At 63.8% G+C, this 19,324-nt stretch overlaps 1 protein-coding gene across 4 annotated transcripts; it reads left to right on the forward strand.

The window, feature by feature from the left end:
* Window positions 1–1,105: 1,105 nt before the first annotated feature.
* Window positions 1,106–19,214, forward strand: CASKIN1 (CASK interacting protein 1). 4 transcript variants are annotated; one of them, XM_057529244.1, is made up of 20 exons: window positions 1,106–1,366; window positions 7,390–7,441; window positions 7,549–7,646; window positions 7,853–7,998; window positions 8,089–8,184; window positions 8,304–8,434; window positions 8,897–9,005; window positions 9,087–9,195; window positions 9,298–9,380; window positions 9,546–9,663; window positions 10,684–10,785; window positions 10,890–10,978; window positions 11,055–11,139; window positions 11,225–11,316; window positions 12,111–12,221; window positions 12,303–12,404; window positions 13,825–13,963; window positions 14,042–16,087; window positions 16,764–17,169; window positions 17,512–19,214. In XM_057529244.1, exons 1-20 carry the CDS (start codon window positions 1,273–1,275, stop codon window positions 17,609–17,611), a joined length of 4,308 nt encoding a protein of 1,435 aa, XP_057385227.1. In that variant the 5' UTR covers window positions 1,106–1,272; the 3' UTR covers window positions 17,612–19,214. The 4 variants fall into 4 exon arrangements, with proteins under 4 accessions (XP_057385227.1, XP_057385226.1, XP_057385228.1 ...); XM_057529243.1 differs by having other exon boundaries at window positions 1,107–1,366; window positions 9,286–9,380; window positions 17,512–19,213; XM_057529245.1 differs by lacking the exons at window positions 12,111–12,221; window positions 12,303–12,404 and having other exon boundaries at window positions 1,108–1,366; window positions 9,286–9,380; window positions 17,512–19,210.
* Window positions 19,215–19,324: the final 110 nt, after the last annotated feature.

A 19,324-nucleotide genomic window follows, 5' to 3' on the forward strand; every position in this document is an offset into this window, starting at 1 on the left:
CAGACCCCAACCAGTCTGTCTCTAGAATGCTGCAGCCATGACAAGGTGAGGACCGGAGGCTAAGGCCCAGGAGGTCAGAAGGGAGAGACTTCTGGGTGTGTGTGGGGTGGGTGGTGGGAGGGTTAGTGTCAAGCAGGACAGTCCCCTGTGGGGCTGCCAGAATCTGTGCCTGGAGGCTGGGGGGTAAGCAGGCTTGTGTGGGGTTCAGATTGCTGCTGGGCAGGGCTGTGACCCCATTGGTGCTGCGAACGGGGGGATTGAAACCCCTGGGTGGTGGACCTGAAGAGTTACACCCCAGTTGGTGCTGGGGATGGGGGAGCCGAGCCCCTCTTAGTGGTAAGTGTGAGGGGCTGAACCCCAGTTGGTGCTGGGCAGGTGCACTGAGGTTGGGGCTCGACTGAGGAGGGGGCGGTTGGGGGTCGCCTAGCGTTGTTTGTGGAGAGAGCCAGAGGCTGCAGGGCATGAAGGTGCAGTTGCGGGAAGGGGAGGGCGGGTTCCCTGACACCGAATTCATTATTGGGAGATTCCTCTTCACATTCCCTCGACACCTCCCACGGGAACCACGGGCCAGAAATGTCTGACAGCCCCTGGCGGGCCGGCTTCTGTGCCGCCGATGCCTGGGTATCTCCATGCCCGGGTCCCCGCCCGCCCACTGTCTGAGTCCCTCCCCCCGTGGGTCCCGCAGCCTCTGGAAGCCTCGCTCAGGCTCTGCCTGGCGCCGCCGCCGAGTCGGGGCTCAGTGTCCGGCCCCCCGGTGGCTGCTGTCCCTAGCCCCTGGCGGTCGCCGGGGCCGCGGGGTGTCCGCAGAGGCCGGGCCTGAGCCGCGCGGCCCGCACGTGGGGAGGGGGCGTCTCGGGAGGACGGGTCCTAATGTAGGGGCGGAGCCAAGGAGTCGGGCGCGCGGCCGGCGCGGGCGCACCGAGGTCAGCGGCCGCGGAAGGGGGACCCAGGCGTCCGGGAGGCGGCGCCAGGTGCCGCGCCCCCGCCCCGCTCCCGCCGCCGCCGCCGCCGGCCCCCGCCCCGCTCCCGCCGCCGCCGCCGCCGCCGCCGGCCCCCGCCCCCGGGCCGCCCCCCGCCCGTGACGCGCTCCCCGCCCCCTCCGCGCCGGGAGCCCGAGCCCGAGCCGGAGCCCGAGGACAGCGAGGGGCGCGGGCGGCGGAGGAGGCGGCGGGGGAGGGAGGAGGATGCGGCGGGTGCCGCGGGGCCGCCACCGCCTCTGAGCCGCGCCGAGCGCACGGAGCTCAGCCGCGTCGCTGCGGCCCCGGTCGCGCCATGGGGAAGGAGCAGGAACTGGTGCAGGCGGTGAAGGCGGAGGACGTGGGGACCGCGCAGAGGCTGCTGCAGAGGCCGCGGCCCGGAAAGGCCAGTGAGTGCGGGGCGTACGGGGGGCGCAGGGAGCGGGCGCGAGCCGCGGCGCGCCCTGGGGCCGTCTCCAGCGCCGAGTCCCCCACCCCGCCCGGCGCAGGGCGGGGAGGGGGATGCTGTCGGGTCCCCGGGGGCGGGGCGAGGCCAGCAGCGCCCAGACCCTCCGTCCGCGCCCCCCGCTGCCATCACTGAAGGAGGGGCTCCATCGAGCGCCAGGCCGTCACCCGAGCCCCCCAGCGGGCACCTGGCGGCACCCACTTTCCAGGCCGCAGGCATTCGCATCCCTCTCTCCTGCCTCCGTTCCCCTCCCTTCCTGGGCTGCGGGCTGACAGCTGGAGGTCTCTTCTGGGCCTTTAAAGGGCGAGGCGGATTCCCCCCCACGCCATGGAGAGAGGGAGGGGCCTCTTGCGGTAAGGGGAGACCACAGGGCTGACAGTCTCTGTCAGACCCCCTCCCCGCCCCATGTTTAATAACATGCTTAGCAGGGAAGGGGGGGGCAGGACCATGCTGGGGGTGTGGCTGCCCAGGCATGGCCGGCTGGGGGCCATTTACTGAAGGGGGAGCAGAGACCCAAGGTCGCCCAGCCCAGGGCAGGCTGAGTTCGAGGCAGGTGCAGACCCTGGTCCTCTCTGGCTTCCCTGCTGGAAAAGGAGACTGGGGGGGAGGGGGTCTCCCACTGGCCATCCTGAGCTTGTTCTGTGGGGGTCCCAGGGGATGGTTGGAAGCTTGGCGCCCTGATCCCAGCACTCATCCCAGCTCAGCCTGGAGCCTCCCCCGGGGACCCTGGAGATGGATGGATGGGCGTGTGGACAAGCCGCGTGTGTGGCTGCGCACGTATGGCCGTGTCAGTGTGTCAGGGCACCTGTGTGGGCGCGGGCAGGGCTCTGCTGGGTAGCAGGTGGGGTCTGGGTGCCCCGACTCCCCATGCCACCCCCTGGGACTGTATGTAAGCCAGGGAGGTACCCTCCCCTCTCTCCAGGGGAGATGCTGAGAACTGAGACAGCCTCTGGGGCAGGTGGGGGTAGGTCCTTGAGCCCCAGGAGGACCCCTCCCACTGCAGCCCCTGCCTGGCCGCTACTATCTGCTCTGTGCAATTAGAGAGCTGCACACCTGTGCCTCGCCAGCACACATACACAGGTGGGCCCTGCCTTCCACACCGGAGGCCCAGGGACAGTCTGCCAGTTAGGGCTGGCTTCAGGGCCTCGGGGTTCAGAAAGGGAGGGCTTTCAGGCAGAGGCAACCTCAGCTGAGCCTCAAAAGCAGGCTCAGGGATTGAGAGGTGGAAGGCAAGGCAAAGTCTTCCACCTAGTGGCCATCCGACCTTGGGCACAGGCATCTCCAGTCTCTGGGCTTCAGTCTCCTCATCTGTAGGATGGGGACATTTGTGGTCCCTGCCTCGTAGCATTGTTGTAAGAACAGTGAGTACACGCATGAAGCCCAGGCACTTAGTAAGTGCTCCGGAAATGCTAACTGTGGCCATTTCCTAGACAGCGCAGGGCAGTGCACCGAGGAAGTGGGGGGCATCAGATTTGGCGACTCCTCCCTCCTTCTACTCTGGCCATCCGGGGGAGGTGTGGGGACCTTTACCTCTACCTGTGTCTCCGCCTGGATCTCTGCATTTGCCCCTGCATGGCCTGGTCTCCGGGTAGGAGAGACACCTGCCCTGGCACCCGAATCTGGGCTCTCTGACTCACAGGGGCGGGCATAATAAATCAGACGGAGAAATCTCTCCATGAATTAGCTCGGTTGTCATGGCAACACTGGCCTGCTTTGGAGTAAGATGTATTTTGATTCAGTAAAGTACAGCTGGAGTTTGGGCCATGGGGTAGGGGGCATCCAGCGGTACTCCCTGGGGCCCCCAACTCCAGAGGTGTTCCCACGATTCTTGTTTCCACAGTCTCCTCCTTGTGCTGACACCTTCCCTTCACCCCACACCCCAGTGACACCCCAGGCTCTGTCAGCACCCCTATCCTGCCTGAAGGGAGCCTCCACTTACATGCACAGGCACCGTCACCCTTAGCAGTTATCCTTGAAGTGAAGAAGAGACTGCTAGGGAGGGAAAATACTAGGGTGGAGGCTGGTCTTCTGGGGTGCAGGCAGACACCCTGCCCTTCCTTCTGGCCCAACCTCCCCTTTCTTCCATTTCACTGAAGACTACGGCCAGTGCTCCTATGCTTACTCACCTTGGCCCACTAAGAGTTCCCTTCCAGCGTCTGGCTCAGAGCTGCCTGCCCTGGGGTATTTGAGAGGGTGCCTTTCTATGCTGGAGGCCACAGGGCTCAGCCAATCTGAGGTGGGAGCAGAGGAGGCCAAGACCACGTCCCTGTAGGGGACAGATGTGACTCTGTGGAGGTGGCCTGTGGGTGGCTTCCGTGGTTGAGGAGCATCTGGGCAGAGGGGTGGAGGGAGGCCACAAGGGTAGAGTGGAAAAGGGTCTGGGGTGGGCTCCCCCCAGGGCCTCTGCAGCTGGAGTTTGGAGGTGACTTCACAGGTAGGGGTGGTATCAGAAGAGAAGTTAGAGGGCTGGGGTGATAGGAGACCGGAGAGCCAAAGTCATGGGGGCGGTCAGGGGCAAGGCGTATGCACTATGACTGATGGCAATCCGTAGGACTTAGTGCCCTCGTGGAAAAGGGAAAGGGGCTCCTGGGGCCTTCAGCTTATCCCCACTTGCCCTCCTCTCTCCCACCTACCCAGGCCCCTGAAGCCGTGCTCTGCTCCAGCTTCATTCAGGGCACCTATCTCCATGAGGTGCAGCCCCCCAGCCCCAGGCAGGCTGCAGTTCTGGGACCTTCCCGGGTGTCCAGTGTCCCCATGGGAATTGGGGGTGCTCCAAGACCTCAAGGCCCCCTTCATCCAATTCCAGCACTTTTCCTCTTTGAGGAGACCAGCGGCTGGGAGTGTGTGGGGGGGAGATGACCTTAGCAAGATGCTCCTTCTCCTGTGGGGAGTGATCCCCTTCTGGATGGAGACACCCCCTCCCCACTGGTGTCTGTGTCACTTCCTGGGCCTCAACCTCCAGTCCCTCTGAGATTTCAGCACCTGCAGCTGTGACTGGGCGAGCAGGTGGGCCTGGCCTCGGGCTCCACTCCGAGCACCTGGCTCCACAGCTGCCTGGGCACCCTGGCTGCGGGAGGGAGGAGAGCGAGCTGGCCTGGGAAGTCTTGTGGGGAGAAGCTGAGAACTGGCTACATGGGAACTAAGAAGGGTGGGGGGCAGCAGACATTAGAGTCGGGGGGCAGAGCCTTCTGGTGGGGGAATGTGCTGAGCATGGGCTTGAGCAAGGCAGGGGTGCTGGGGGACAGCGATGCCTGGGCTCCCTTCAGCTTCACGACAAGGGACCGTGGCAGGCCCGGCCGCATAATCCACAGAGCCCAGCGCAAAATGAAAATGGTGGGGGGGTGACTTGTTCAAAAAAATAATAGGACTTCCCTGGTGGTCCAGTGGTTAAGACTCCACGCTTCCACTGCAGCGGGCGTGGGTTCAGTCCCTGGTCGGGGAAGTTCCGCATGCCACAAGATGGGGCCAAAAAAAACCCCAAAAACAAAAACAAAAAATAACAATCTCACAACAGCAGAGCACCCAGCCAGGTGTGGGGCTCTTCTGAGTGGCTGCACAGGTGACACACTTGAAGCCGACCCTGGCAGGTGGACAGAGTGTGTGGGATGAGGGTACAGTTCAGTCATCAGTTACTGAGCACCGTGTGTGCGCCTGGCACTGTTTTAGCCACCAAGGATACGGCAGTGAGCAAAATAGATAAAAACCATTGTCCTCTTGGAGCTTGTAATTTAGTGATGGAGATGGACAATAAACAAGATAAATGGTGGTATGGGGGCTAAAGAGAAAAATACAACAGACACGAGATGGGAAGGGGATTACCGTTGTATTTATTATTTATTTTTTATTTTTTGGCCACACCGCACAGCTTGCAGGATCTTAGTTCCCCAACCAGGGACTGAACCTGGGCCATGGCAGTGGAAGTGCCGAGTCCTATCCACTGGACCACCAGGAAACTCCCAGGGGATTACCATTTTAGATGGGGGAGGAGGCTTTGACAAGCAGGTCTTGGATAGAGACCTGAAGGACATGAAGAGGGAATAATGGGGATAATTGAGAGAAGAATGGCTCACACACACACACACACACACACACACACACACACACACAGCATGTGCAAAGGCCCTGTGGCAGGGGAGACAGGTGTGTTGGAGTGCCATCAAGGAGGCTCAGGTGGCTGGAACAGGGGTGAGGAGGAAGTCGAAGTGAAAGGAGGGCTGCATCATCAGGGCCATTGTCTGGCTTTGGCCTCCAACCCCAGTGAGACAGGAGCAATGGGACCGGACCCATGTTCTAACGGGATCCCCCTGACCTCAGTGGGTATGGAGGATGGACTGGAGGGGGCAGGGTGGAAGTGGGGATGCCAGGGGGAGGTGATGGCAGTGGTCCTTCGAGGGACGCTGGCCTGGCCCAGGGTGGTGATGATGGTGCTGGTGAGAAAGGGTAGGATTCCAGGTGTGCTTTGAAAGTGTTTTGAAAGTAGAGCCAACAGGATTGACCGATGGAGAAGATATAAGGGCTCAAGAAAGGACCCAGGGCTGCCTCCAAGGTTTTGCCCTGGACCACCACGGGGAAGGAGGGGTGGCACTGCTGCCAACTTAGACAGCCGTTAGCATCAGCCAACTGTCTGAGGTGGGGGGAGCGGCAGGGGAGTGGAGACGCCTCTCGTCCTGGAGCCTCAGCTCTTCGGCTCTTCAGCAAAGCCCCTCACTGGGGAGGGTGGGGTGGGATTCCTATAGGGCTAGTATTAGGAACTGCCACGTGCTGAGCCGACTCTGTGCCAGACCCTTCATGTGTTGTCTGGAGGCGCCCTTAGGCCTTTGAGGCTGGCCCTGTTAGACCCTTCGAGCTCACAGCCAAGGCCTCAGGGCTAGTAAGGGGCAGAGGGAGGATTTGAATTCAGGCCCGTCTCTGACTTTGTGGGCTTTGTGGGCCATTGGGGGACCCACACCCTACATCCAAAAGCTGAGAACCGAGGCCGGAGCAGCCGGGGCTGCTGTGGGTCACAGAGCGGGCCCTGCAGCAGCCCCTCTGTGACTCGACTCCCTCAGCCCCCTGCCCCCATCCCTGTCCTGAGCCTGGACAAAGGGGCTTCTGTCCTGCCAGCCCCTCCCTCACAGAGTGACTGACCCACAAATGGTTTATGTAACCGTGGCCCAGACAGGCAGGGGATTGGCCCGAGTCCGGCTGGACCTGAGCCCACGGGGAGGGCATCGGTGGGCTTCCCTCCTCTGGCAGGTGGCTGGTGGAGGCCAGGGCTGGGGAGGCCCCGGGAGGAGACTGGGGCCCCCAAGGGAGGGCTGGAGCCCCTCGGGCTTCAGGCGGGCTGACCCTGGGGCCTGTGCATGCCCCCATAGATGAGGGGGCCATTGTAATGTGGTTGCTTGGAGGCACTGGCCCACTTGCCTGCCTCCCCATCCTGCCCTGCCAAATGGGGCTCATCTACACAGGCCAGCCCCGGGGCTGGGAGTTGGGGGAGGCTGAACCCTGGAAATGCATATCTTCCCCAGAGATACCCCCATTTCCGGGTGTTCCAGCCTTCCTGGGCCACCCCCGGCCCCATCTGGGTCCTTCTGAGAGACAGATTGGGCTGGCTCTCTCCCTCCCACCATTGGCAGATGCTCAGCCAGCGTCTCAAGGGAGGGGGTTCATGTGCACATGTGTGCGCCTGTGTGGGTGCACAGCCCTGGCTTCTGTTCCCAGGCAGGGACAGGCCCTATGAACCTCCCAATGTCTTAGTTCAGTGGGAAACCAAGGGCCAAAAGCTGGTACCTGATGCTGAGTGCCGGAAACAGGGTTGAATGAATGAACGTTTCTAGACTAAAGACCTAGATAGCTTTGGCTCTGAGCCTGCCAGGGAGCTAGCCAGCCACTCTCTGCCTGCTCTCTGTCTAGAGGGGGCTGGGACCCAGGTAGGCCTCAGTAGGGGCTGGACAGAGCCTCCCTCACCATGTCTCCTTCCCACCCCAGAGCTCCTGGGCTCCACCAAGAAGATCAATGTCAATTTCCAAGACCCAGATGGGTGAGTTCTCAGCCCGGGGAGATGTCAGTCTGGTATGGGGGTCAAGGACTCCTGGGGAAGGCAGGGTTCCCGGCTCCTTGCCCATACATGTCTGTCACCTGTCCCAGCTTTTCTGCCCTGCACCACGCGGCCCTGAATGGCAACACAGAATTGATCACCCTGCTGCTGGAGGCCCAGGCTGCTGTGGACATCAAGGACAACAAAGGCAAGGCCTGTCAGGGACCTCAGAGCCAGAGGCAGGGTGTCAAGGTCAGAAGTGGGGTCCCTGGAAGCCAGGATGGTCCCTCAACTGAGGTCTCAGCCCCGGGTCTTGGTCTGGGTTGAGGCAGGTTCTCATGGGATCAGCGTCCTAGAAGTCAGGGTTGGGTTCAGGGTCAGGGGCTAGCTCCCAACCGCCCCCCCTGCCCCCAGGCATGCGGCCGCTACACTATGCGGCCTGGCAGGGCCGGAAGGAGCCCATGAAGCTGGTGCTGAAGGCGGGCTCAGCGGTGAATGTCCCGTCTGATGAGGGCCACATCCCCCTGCACTTGGCGGCCCAGCATGGTCACTACGACGTGGTAAGGACCGCCTCAGGGGTGACAGGGTGCCTGGGGCAGAATGAGCCCGACGGATGCATTGGGCCTGACCACTCCCTGTGGTCCCTGCAGTCTGAGATGCTGCTCCAGCACCAGTCCAACCCGTGCATGGTGGACAACTCGGGGAAGACGCCCCTGGACCTTGCCTGTGAGTTCGGCCGCGTTGGGGTAAGTCTCCCCAGGGAGCTGAGTGGGACTCCAACTTCTTCTCCTAGGGTGGGAGTGGGAGACAAACTGCAGCTCCCCACCCCATTCCTGGGCCCCCCTACTCTGATCCCTCCTTCCAGGTGGTCCAGCTGCTCCTGAGCAGCAACATGTGTGCGGCCTTGCTAGAGCCCCGGCCAGGGGACACCACTGACCCCAATGGCACCAGCCCCCTGCACCTGGCAGCCAAGAATGGCCACATCGACATCATCAGGTATGGCCGTGGGGGGGTGGGCGGGGTAAGGGGCACCCAGCCTTGGGGTTCCTGCTCCTGGCTTGGCAATAAGACAGGAGCAGCCAGGGAGCCGTGGGGATGTGGTCAGGTCTCTGGATACGAAGGATGCCTCAAGCCGCCCACATAAAGGATGCACTGGAGGGGGCTGGGGAGTGGTCTTCTATAGCCCCACAGTCTGTGCCACTTGCTGGGTGACCTTGAGGAGACTCTTAACTTCTCTGAGCCTCAGTTTCCCCATCCTTAAAGTGGCCATCGCAGCAATGCCTACAGTAGGATGAGACGAGATAAGAGTGTGAAGGGTTAACACAGGGAGGGGTTGTTGGGGATGTGGGACAGGGTTAGCTCATCCTCAGCCCCCAGGAACTGGAGCCCGGCTTGGGGGTGCTGGGGCAGAGGGCTCTCTGTGCAGGGCCCTGCCTGCTCCTCCTACCTCCCCGTCAGACTCCTCCTCCAAGCTGGCATTGACATTAACCGCCAGACCAAGTCCGGCACGGCCCTGCACGAGGCCGCACTCTGTGGGAAGACGGAAGTGGTTCGGCTGCTGCTCGATGTGAGTTAGGGGCCAGAGGGAGCTGGGGTCAAGTGGGGGTGTAGGGGGCTCCTGAGAGTCCTCACCCTCTGGCACATACAGAACGGGATCAATGCCCACGTGAGGAACACCTACAGCCAGACGGCCCTGGACATCGTGCACCAATTCACCACCTCCCAGGCCAGCAAGGAGATCAAGCAGCTGCTGCGAGGTGGGCCCGGGCGGGGCAGGGGGGCAGGGGTGGGGCCTGGGCCAGGCCGGCTCACAGGACTGGGGGGTCTGCCGCCTCCTGTGTCCCCAGAGGCCTCGGCAGCCCTGCAGGTCCGGGCTACCAAGGATTATTGCAACAATTACGACCTGACCAGCCTCAACGTGAAAGCCGGGGACATTATCACAGTAAGGATAGCCTGGGGCTGCTGGAACAGGGATGAATGGGACCTGGGATGCTCCCCACAACACCCGGCAGCAACTGGGGGGTCTGAGCAGGAGGCCAAGGCCACCCACCCACTTAACATGGAGGGGTGTCTCCCTGAGTGTGCTCCCCTCACCGTACTTGGCCAGGTCCTCGAGCAGCATCCAGACGGCCGGTGGAAGGGCTGTATCCATGACAACAGGACAGGCAATGACCGTGTGGGCTACTTCCCGTCCTCCCTGGGCGAGGCCATCGTCAAGCGAGCAGGTAAGTCCCACCCAGGGATGGGCTCGCGGGCCAGAAGGAAGCAGGTGCATGGCGTTTTGGGTGGCAGAGCAAGGATCGTCAGCTCTAGCCATTGCTAGGTGTGGGGTCCAGAGTGTGTCCTGCCAGCTGTCTCCTCATCAGCGTCCCCTAACGCACTCCTTCATGTATTCAACAGACATTGCATGCCAGGCACTAGGAATAGACAGTATCCCAGATGGACGTCATTCTTGCTCCCAAGGAGCTTGCCCTCGGGGAGGGAGGGGAGAAGGGAACAGTGAAATAAATGTGGAAGGAAACGTACCAACCGGTAACACAGAGATTGCAGATGGAGACCCACTTTAGACAAGTGTGGACAGAGAAGGCCCTGAGAAGTGGGAGGGGCTGGCCACAGGCAGAGCATTCCAGGCAGCGGGAACCACATGTGCAAAGGCACTGAAGCAGGACAGAGTGTGACTGTGTAAGGGTCCAAAGGAGCCCAGTGTGGCTGACTTGGTGACGGAGAGGGAGGGGGCGCAGGATGAGGCCATAGGGCCATGGAATGGCTTCAGATGGGGGACTGGTGTGATTGGTTTACCCCACAGAGAGGATATGGAGATTGACAGGCCGGGTGAGAGGGCAGAGGGGGGCCAGTTAGGAGGTTTGGCCAATCCACCCAAGGTCATTAGTTCCCTGGGGTGAGGAGCCTGGACCCAGGCTCCTGGGGGCCTCCTCCCTCCCCCTGCTCCCCAGGCACAGAGGGGTTTGCACCCTCCTGCAATTCCCTACTCCCACCTACAGGACCACAGGATAGCCTGGCCTGCGCCCCTCTCTGCCATGCTCTCCTGCTCTCCAATGTCCAAGGTTGGGAAGGGCCTTCTGAGGGTCGCTTAGCTCCTCGGAGACAGGGCAGGAGGAGGCTGTACTGACCCCCCAGGAACATGTGTGTCCGGCCTCTGCTCTGTGCAGACTTGGGGGCCAGGCCAGGGGATGCCCCAGGCCTGGGCCAGTCCAGGATTCAGGGAGACTGTGCTTGGCCCGTAGGTTCCCGAGCAGGTGCCGAACCAAGCCCACCCCAGGGAGGCAGCTCAGCAGGGCCCTCTGCACCCCCCGAGGAGATCTGGGTGCTGAGGAAGCCATTCACAGGTAGGTGGGGGCCTCTGGAGGGCGGTGGCAGTGGCACTTCTGCAAGGCAGCACCTGGGCTCTGCAGGGCTGGCACTAGCTGATGCTGCTCCCTCCTGTTGGCAGGCGGGGACCGCAGTGGCAGCTTGAGCAGTGTGGCCAGTGGCCGGAGCAGCGGGGGCCACACCCTGCACGCAGGCTCTGAAGGGGTCAAGGTAGGTGGGGTGGTGGCAGGACCGGGATGGCCTGTGTCTAGAGCAGCACTGGCCAGCCGGCCTGTCTGGGTTGCAGCTCCTGGCCACGGTGCTCTCCCAGAAGTCTGTCTCCGACTCCAGCCCCGGGGACAGCCCTGTCAAGCCTCCGGAGGGCTCTTCAGGTAAGAGCAAGGACACAGCACTGCTGGCCTGGCCGGGAGGTAGCCCCCAGGCAGCCATTGCCCCACCACATCTTCTCGTCCCTAGGTGCCACCCGGTCCCAGACTCCAGTGACCCATGCCGGGCAGGTCTATGGGGAGCAGCCACCCAAGAAGCTGGAGGCAGCATCGGAGGGCAAGGTACAAGGCCTGGGCCGGCTGCAGGTGGGGGGGCGCCCAGGGCAGCCTGCCTGGCTTGGCCGCAGCGTGGCCAGGGCCCTAGACAGGCTGGGCCCGTCCTTCTGTTGGTCTGTCAGTCTGTTTGTGTAGCTGTTGTCTCTTGTACGTGCTGTGCGTGTAAGCTAGTGTGTCTAGGAAGTGTGACATGGGTGTGAGGTGAGTGGGGGTTTGTGTGTGGCTGGTGTGATTGTGATGCGGGCACATGTGCGCATGTGTGTGCGTGTGGAATGGCATGGATGTGCGACGAGACAAGGCGTGTATGTGGGTGAGACAGGTCCTGTGTGCATGCACCTGCGTGCTAGGGCGGGCGTGAGCTGCTGGCTGAGTCCTCCTGCATTCCTCTGGGTAGAGCCCACCTTCCAGGGCGTAGAGGAGCAGCACTAAATTGCCCCGCCTGAGGCCCCATTCCCAGAGCCCCTCACACGGGGCCACACTGCAGGGTGTCCCTGGTCCAGGAATGGGGGGGACGGTCAGGGAGGCCTGTGATGTGGACAGCAGCTGGACCCTCCTGGTGGAGATCACAGAAGGAGGCCGAGGTGCTGGACGATGCTCAAGACAGCGGCACCCAGGACCACAGAGCGAGGAGGAGCACCCGGGCCAGGCTGACGGGGCCTGGCTGCAGACAGCCCAGCGGACAGCAGATTGCGCTGCGTGGTCTTCAGCTGAGCAGAGAAGGAGGCGCCGCGGTGGCTGGGGTGCATGCCTGGCGGGGGAGCAGGCGGGCGAGCCTGCAGCGGGTGCCTTGTGTCTTCCAGGGCGCCGAGGCTGTCAGCCAGTGGCTTGCCACATTCCAGCTGCAGCTCTACGCCCCCAACTTCATCAGTGCCGGCTATGACCTGCCCACCATCAGCCGCATGACCCCCGAGGTGAGCTGCCCGAAGGCTGTCTACCAGCTGACCCAGAGATGGGCCCCCAGCCTCCTGCTAATGGGCCTCTCCTCCACCTAGGACCTCACGGCCATCGGGGTCACCAAGCCAGGCCACCGGAAGAAGATCACTGCAGAGATCAGCAGCCTGAGCATCCCCGACTGGCTGCCTGAGCACAAACCCGTAAGGCCCCCCGCACCCCAGTGGCCAGTCCCAGGATGGGCAAACAGACAGACAGACAGCCTGCCTCCCTGGCTACAGCCCACCCCTGCCCTCTGGGGAGTCCAGAGAGAGGAGAGCAGAGGATGACCTCTGTCTGTCAGGGGCACTGGGGCCCACCTCCCTGGGGCAGGGGCAGGGGCAGGGGCGGTGGTGACCGCCTCTGAGGGCTATCAGGACAAGGGGAGCCTGAAGCCTGGAGAGTCCCCATCTCCACTACGTGCTCCACGCTCAGGTGGCCACACAGGGACACCGGAGCCACCCGGCACCCCACAGCACTGCCCATCACACACACCCCCAGACACTGCAGGGGGCCGTGGGGATGGGACGTGCTTGCACACACCCAGGCACATGTATGGGGAAGACGCCTGTGCGTGTTTTGGGTACACAGCACGCGTACGCTAAATACATTCAAGGCGCCCACTGGTGACTGCACACGCTGGCTGACAGCCACACCAGCCGCGGCCCGTGCTGTCACGAATAGGCACTCTGTGGTGGGACAGGCTCTGGGCTGGGAGAAGGTGGGCCCAGGGCCTGTCACATCCATGCTGCCTTTCTGGGCCTTGCGCTGTGCTTCGGGCTCCCACCCGTCTGTGAGGGAGATGCCATGGCCACCGAGAGCCCCAGGGCTGTGGGTTGGTGACAGGTGGGTTTGTGCTCATCCACTCTGCCTCACCCCACTCAGTCAGCGGCTCAGGGGTCCTCCCAGCCAGCACATCTGGGTCCCAGGGGCTTCACTTTGCTTGTGCACCCAAGGGGGGGGTGACCGAGTGTGCTGTGTTGATGCATGAGTGACATCCAGCTGGGAGTGTGGACGGGTGGATGCCATTCAGGGAGCCACCGGTGGTTCTGGGTGAAGACCATCACGGATATTTGCCAGGCGTGTGACGAGGCTGTGTGACGTGTGCCTGATGCTGGTGGGGAAGTGGTGAGAGGGCGTGAGCGTGACTCAGAGGGGTGTCAGTGCCCGTGGATGGCTGGGATGCAGGGTGTGTGTATATGCGTATCTGGTCGGTGGTGCTGTGTGTCTGTGTCCATGACGTGTGTGGTGTGTCCACGTGGATGCTGTCCCCATGGCTGCCTGGGCAGGTGAGGAAGTGCATTCTTCCACCGGAAGCGCATTCTTCCCCCTCCCCCAAAGGGTATCCTGAGGAGAGAGTCGCTCCTCTGTGTGTGTTTGCATATGTTCGAAAGTGTGTGTGAGCTGGCCTTGGGCTCCTGTCAAGGCTGCACTGTCTCCAAAGCTGACGCCTCGGGCCTGTCTGTCTGTCCTTCCGTCTCTCTGTGCCAGGCTGGCCCGGTGCCCTCTCCTCTGATAGCTCTGAGTAATAGGCAGGGTGTGGGCAGCCAGCTCGGGCTGCCCTCTGTGTCCCCTGCTCCGTAGGCTAACCTGGCCGTGTGGCTGTCCATGATTGGCCTGGCTCAGTACTACAAGGTGCTGGTGGACAACGGCTACGAGAACATCGACTTCATCACCGACATCACCTGGGAGGACCTGCAGGAGATCGGCATCACCAAGCTGGGTGAGGCCCCACCCCGCCCCCACTGCCTCCTGGTCCTCGCCACCCTCCCTGGCCTGACCTGCCCCCCGCCCCACGCAGGACACCAGAAGAAGTTGATGCTGGCAGTGAGGAAACTGGCAGAGCTGCAGAAGGCAGAGTACGCCAAGTATGAGGGGGGACCCCTGCGCCGGAAGGTACCACAGTCACTTGAAGTGATGGCCATCGAGTCACCACCCCCACCCGAGCCTGCCCCAGCTGACTGCCAGTCTCCTAAGATGACCACCTTCCAGGACAGTGAGCTCAGTGGTGAGCTGCAGGCTGCTCTGACGGGCCCGGCTGAAGGGGCTGCCGCTGCCGCTGCCCCTACTGAGAAGCCCTCCAACCACCTGCCGCCCACCCCAAGGGCCTCCATGCGGCAGGAGCCCAGCCTGGGTGGGCGGGCACGGCACATGAGCAGTTCTCAGGAGCTGCTGGGCGACGGGCCCCCAGGGCCTGGCAGCCCCATGTCACGAAGCCAGGAGTACCTGCTGGAGGAGGGGCCGGCCCTGGGTACCCCCCCCAAGGAGGCCCGGCCCAGCCGCCACGGCCACAACGTCAAGCGGGCCAGTGTGCCCCCAGTGCCTGGCAAGCCACGGGAGGTCCTTCCACCAGGTACCAGCCACTTCACGCCCCCCCAGACTCCCACAAAAGCCCGGCCAGGCTCCCCGCAAGCCCTGGGGGGGCCTCATGGCCCAGCCCCAGCCACAGCCAAGGTGAAGCCCACCCCACAGCTGCTGCCACCAATGGAGCGACCCATGTCACCTCGCTCGCTGCCTCAGTCACCCACACACCGTGGCTTTGCCTACGTGCTGCCCCAACCCGTGGAGAGCGAGGCAGGGCCGGCTGCTCCGGGGCCTGCGCCTGCGGCCGTGCCCGCGCCTGTGCCCACGCTGTGCCTGCCCCCTGAGGCCGACATGGAGCCAGGGCGGCCCAAGAAGCGCGCCCACAGCCTGAATCGCTACGCGGCGTCCGACAGCGAGCCGGAGCGGGACGAGCTGCTGGTGCCTGCCACTGTGGGGCCCTACGCCACAGTCCAGCGGCGCGTGGGCCGCAGCCACTCGGTGCGGGCACCCGCTGGCGCTGACAAGAACGTCAACCGCAGCCAGTCGTTTGCTGTGCGGCCGCGAAAGAAGGGCCCCCCCCCACCCCCGCCCAAGCGCTCCAGCTCAGCCATGGCCAGTGCCAACCTGGCTGATGAGTCAGTGCCAGATGCGGAGACCGAGGGGGCTGGGACCGAGGACGGCCGGCTGGGGGTCCGGGCACAGCGCCGGCGGGCTAGTGACCTGGCTGGCAGCGTGGACACAGGAAGCGCTGGCAGTGTGAAGAGCATTGCAGCCATGCTCGAGCTGTCGTCCATTGGGGGTGGGGGCCGGGCAGCCCGCAGGCCCCCTGAGGGCCACCCCATGCTTCGCCCCGCCAGCCCGGAGCCAGGCCGGGTGGCCACGGTGTTGGCCTCGGTGAAGCACAAGGAGGCCATTGGGCCTGACGGCGAGGTGGTGAACCGGCGCCGCACACTGAGTGGGCCTGTCACGGGACTTCTGGCCACTGCTCGCCGGGGTCCGGGAGAGCCAGGGGGGCCTGCAGATCACGGCCACTTTGTGGAAGATGGCGCTACCCGGCAGCGGCCTCGAGGTCCAGCCAAGGGTGAGGCAGGTGTGGAGGGCCCACCACTGGCCAGGGTGGAGGCCAGCGCCACGCTCAAGAGGCGCATCCGAGCCAAGCAGAGCCAGCAGGAGAACGTCAAGTTCATCCTCACTGAGTCCGACACGGTCAAGCGCCGGCCCAAGGCCAAGGAGAGGGAGGCAGGTCCTGAGCCTCCCCTACCGCCGCTGTCCGTGTACCAGAATGGAACAGGCACTGTGCGCCGCCGTCCAGCCTCTGAGCAGGCTGGGCCCCCAGAGCTGCCCCCGCCACCGCCACCTGCTGAGCCCCCGCCCTCTGACCTCTTGCACCTGCCCCCACTGCCCCCGCCAGACAGTGATGCCCGGAAGCCAGCCAAGCCACCTGTCTCTCCCAAGCCCATTCTGGCTCAGCCCGTGCCCAAGATCCAGGGCTCGCCCACGCCTGCCTCCAAGAAGGTGCCACTGCCAGGTCCTGGCAGCCCAGGTAGGTTCAGGGAGCCAGCTGGGGAAGGGCCCCTCCTCCAGCTCCCCATGCCATGGTCTGAGGGGTTTTCCACTTCTTGGATTTAATGAAGGCCAGGTGGAGTGGGGTGGGAAAGTATCCTCAGACCCTCTTGTCCATCCACCCACTGGACCACTCCACCAACGAGAGCTGAGACAAGGGTGGATGATCCTTACATTCCTCAGTGAAGGAGACACAGAAACCCATGAATAGCAGCACCTGTGGAAGGAGGACAGGCCCATGATGCTGGAAGGCTAAGGGAGGATTCTGACCTGGCTGTAAAATGACCCAAGCACAGGAGGGAGGGGAGAGGCTTCCAGGCAGAAGGATCAGAGGTGCAAAGGCCCTGTGGCATTCAAGCAACGGGAGGGCCGGTGGCTGCAACAGGCCACACCTGGAGGGGAATGGAGGTGGGGGCGGACCAGGCGGGGTTTGGAAGCAGTGACCCACGCAGGCCTGCACAGGGAAGCGCGCCCCCTGGCAGCCTCAGGGAGGCCGGGGGGTGGAGGGCTGGAGCTGGAGCCCGGCCGGCAGTGCAAAGGGCGTTATCTCTAATCCCGGGTTCGAGGCAGGGCGCTTGGGCAGGGCTTGTGCCGCGATAGGCAGCGCGCGCGCCACGCGACCTCCCACGCCGGTGCGACTCTCCTCCTCCCCGCAGAGGTGAAGCGTGCCCACGGCACGCCGCCGCCCGTGTCTCCCAAGCCGCCGCCACCGCCCACGGCGCCGAAGCCGGCCAAGGCAGCTGCGGGGCTGCAGTCGGGCAGCGCCAGCCCGTCGCCCTCGCCGGCACGCCAGCCGCCTGCTGCCCTCACCAAGCCCGCCAGCACGCCGCCCTCGCTGAGTGCCAGCCCGGCCAGGCCCCCGTCCCCCGGTGTGCCCGCGCTGCACGTGCCCGCCAAGCCGCCGCGCGCTGCCGCAGCGGCAGCCGGGCCCCCCGCCGCGCCCGACGGCGCCTCGCCGGGGGACAGCGCCAGGCAGAAGCTTGAGGAGACTAGCGCGTGCCTGGCGGCCGCGCTGCAAGCTGTAGAAGAGAAGATCCGGCAGGAGGACGCGCAAGGCTCGCGGTAGGTGCAGGACCCGGTCCGGCGTGGGCGTAGGTGGGGGTCTGTGCGCCCCCGCGGCGGGTGCACACCTGGAGGCTGCCCTGCGAGGGCGGGGCCGAGTCGCGCCGGGCCCGAGTTGCGCCGGGTACGGCCTGGCGTGGGCGGGGCCCTACGAGCTGCCCCAGCCCCCGACAGAGGCTACTGTGCGTGGGCCGGGGGCGGAGCAGGGCAGATGTCGTGGGGAGGGCGTGGACTGTTCCGGCCCCGCCCCTGAAGGCGGGGGCGTGGCCTCCGCGAGGGGCGGGACATGGGGGCTGGAAGTTCTGCGCCGACTCAGCCAGTTCACGCTGCGCCCGCCCCCAGCTCTTCGGCCGCCGAGGAGAAGAGCACCGGCAGCATCCTGGACGACATTGGCAGCATGTTTGACGACCTGGCCGACCAGCTGGACGCCATGCTGGAGTGACGCGGCCGCCCAAGTTGGGCTCCCCCGCGCCGCCTGGGCTCCGGCCCGCACACTGACCTTTACCTCAGGATGGGTACCTCCGGGGGCGGCGCGAGCGGGCAGGGCGGTGGACCAAGGGGGAGGGGCACAGAGGGCAGCCCGCTAGGCGGCCGCGGGCACGAGGCGGGGGTGGGCCGTCCTGTCCAGACCCCGCACAAGCACAACTCCTGCCCCTGGGCCCAGCTTGGAGGACTGCCTGGTTGGGGGACCCAAGGGCTCTGGGCAGATGCTGCTGCCTCGTGGGTGCCCCCCTTCCTTATCTGCTGCTCCCTGTGCAATAACTGCTGGGCCACCTGCCCACCCACCACCGGGCTCTGCCCGCTGTGGGTGGAGGAGGGGAAACTCCTGAACCCCCAGCCTGAGTCCAGGTTGGGTCCACCCTGGGAGGCAGCGGGAGGGGGGCAGCTGCTGTAGCCCCCTCCCCAATCTGTGGCAGAGCACAGGCCTATGCCCAGCACAGAACTGCCCATTGGGGACCTCTGCCAGCCACTCCAGCGCAGCACAAGGGGCTGGGGTTGGGCCCCCTGCCCCACTGCACCCCCCTCCCTGAATATAAGCTATCGAAGAGTATTAATTTATTGGGAATAAGCTGAGGCAGATTTCCCCAGAGAAATAAAAAGGTATAACTTTAACAAATATATATTTAAAGAAAGAAGAAATATTATTGATTCTATAGAAAACCATTTACCAACTGCAAGGACGCTGGAGTCTAGCTCAAGACAAAAGCTGTTAGAGGCCCCGGCCATCTGTCTGTCTATCCTTCCCTCCCTCTGTCCAGGAGTGGCCAGACCCCTGGGCCCAGTAGCACAAACAGGAGGCTGGGGTCTGGGGGAGGGGTCTGTGCTCCGCCAGGGCCTCCCCTCTGCTCTCTTTCCTAACTTCTCTGCGTCTGAAGAATTTGAAGGATGTGCCTTGCTCGCCGCTGGGCTGTGTCATCCACGCCGTGGAGACAGTGGGAAGGGCTCTGCCTCTCCCATGGGTGCTGGTGTGAGGGTGCACCTGGGCTTCAGGGGAGCTGTGTGCACGGCGTGGTGAACGTGGGCGCGTCAGTTGGGTGACAGCAGTGGGTGCAGGGCATGCATGCCAGGCTGCGTGTGAGGGTGTGCCCAGTCCTCCCTCCTTGGGGCCCTGAGCTGGCGCCGCGCAGCCAGCCCACCCCCGCTCCAGTTCCCACAGACGCTCTGCTCATGGTCTGAGGCCGTATCGTGTGGTCGTTCTCACCTTCTCTCCCTCCCTCTCCCCCCTCCAAAAAGTACTGATTGGCCTCCTCTATCGTGTTTGCTGATCCACATGTGTTGGGCGCAACTTTGACATTTCTTAACAAAAAAGAGAATTAAAAAGTGCCGAAAACCAGCGATTGTGATTCGGGTGGGCTGAGGGGGTCTGCCAAGGTGGTGCCTGGGTGTGTGGGGCCCCTTCCAGTGGTCATGTGCTGGCATGTCCCCGGGTGGGTGGGCCTGGCCAGCTACCTGGCCTCTCCACAGTGGGTGGCCCAGGCCAGGGCCAGCAGGTGGGGAGGGGGGGTCCGGGCAGGGAGCTACTGTCAGCTGTCAATAAACAGCAGAAAATGGAGCTGCCTGGCTCACTTTTTTGGGGTATGTACATTGGGGCAAGTGGGGGGCTAGCCTGTTCCTGACAGGGAGGAGAAGTCACCAAGAGTGTACATCCTGGGGA

Source organism: Balaenoptera acutorostrata, chromosome 15, assembly GCF_949987535.1.
Source record: "Balaenoptera acutorostrata chromosome 15, mBalAcu1.1, whole genome shotgun sequence".
Taxonomy (NCBI): domain Eukaryota; kingdom Metazoa; phylum Chordata; class Mammalia; order Artiodactyla; family Balaenopteridae; genus Balaenoptera; species Balaenoptera acutorostrata.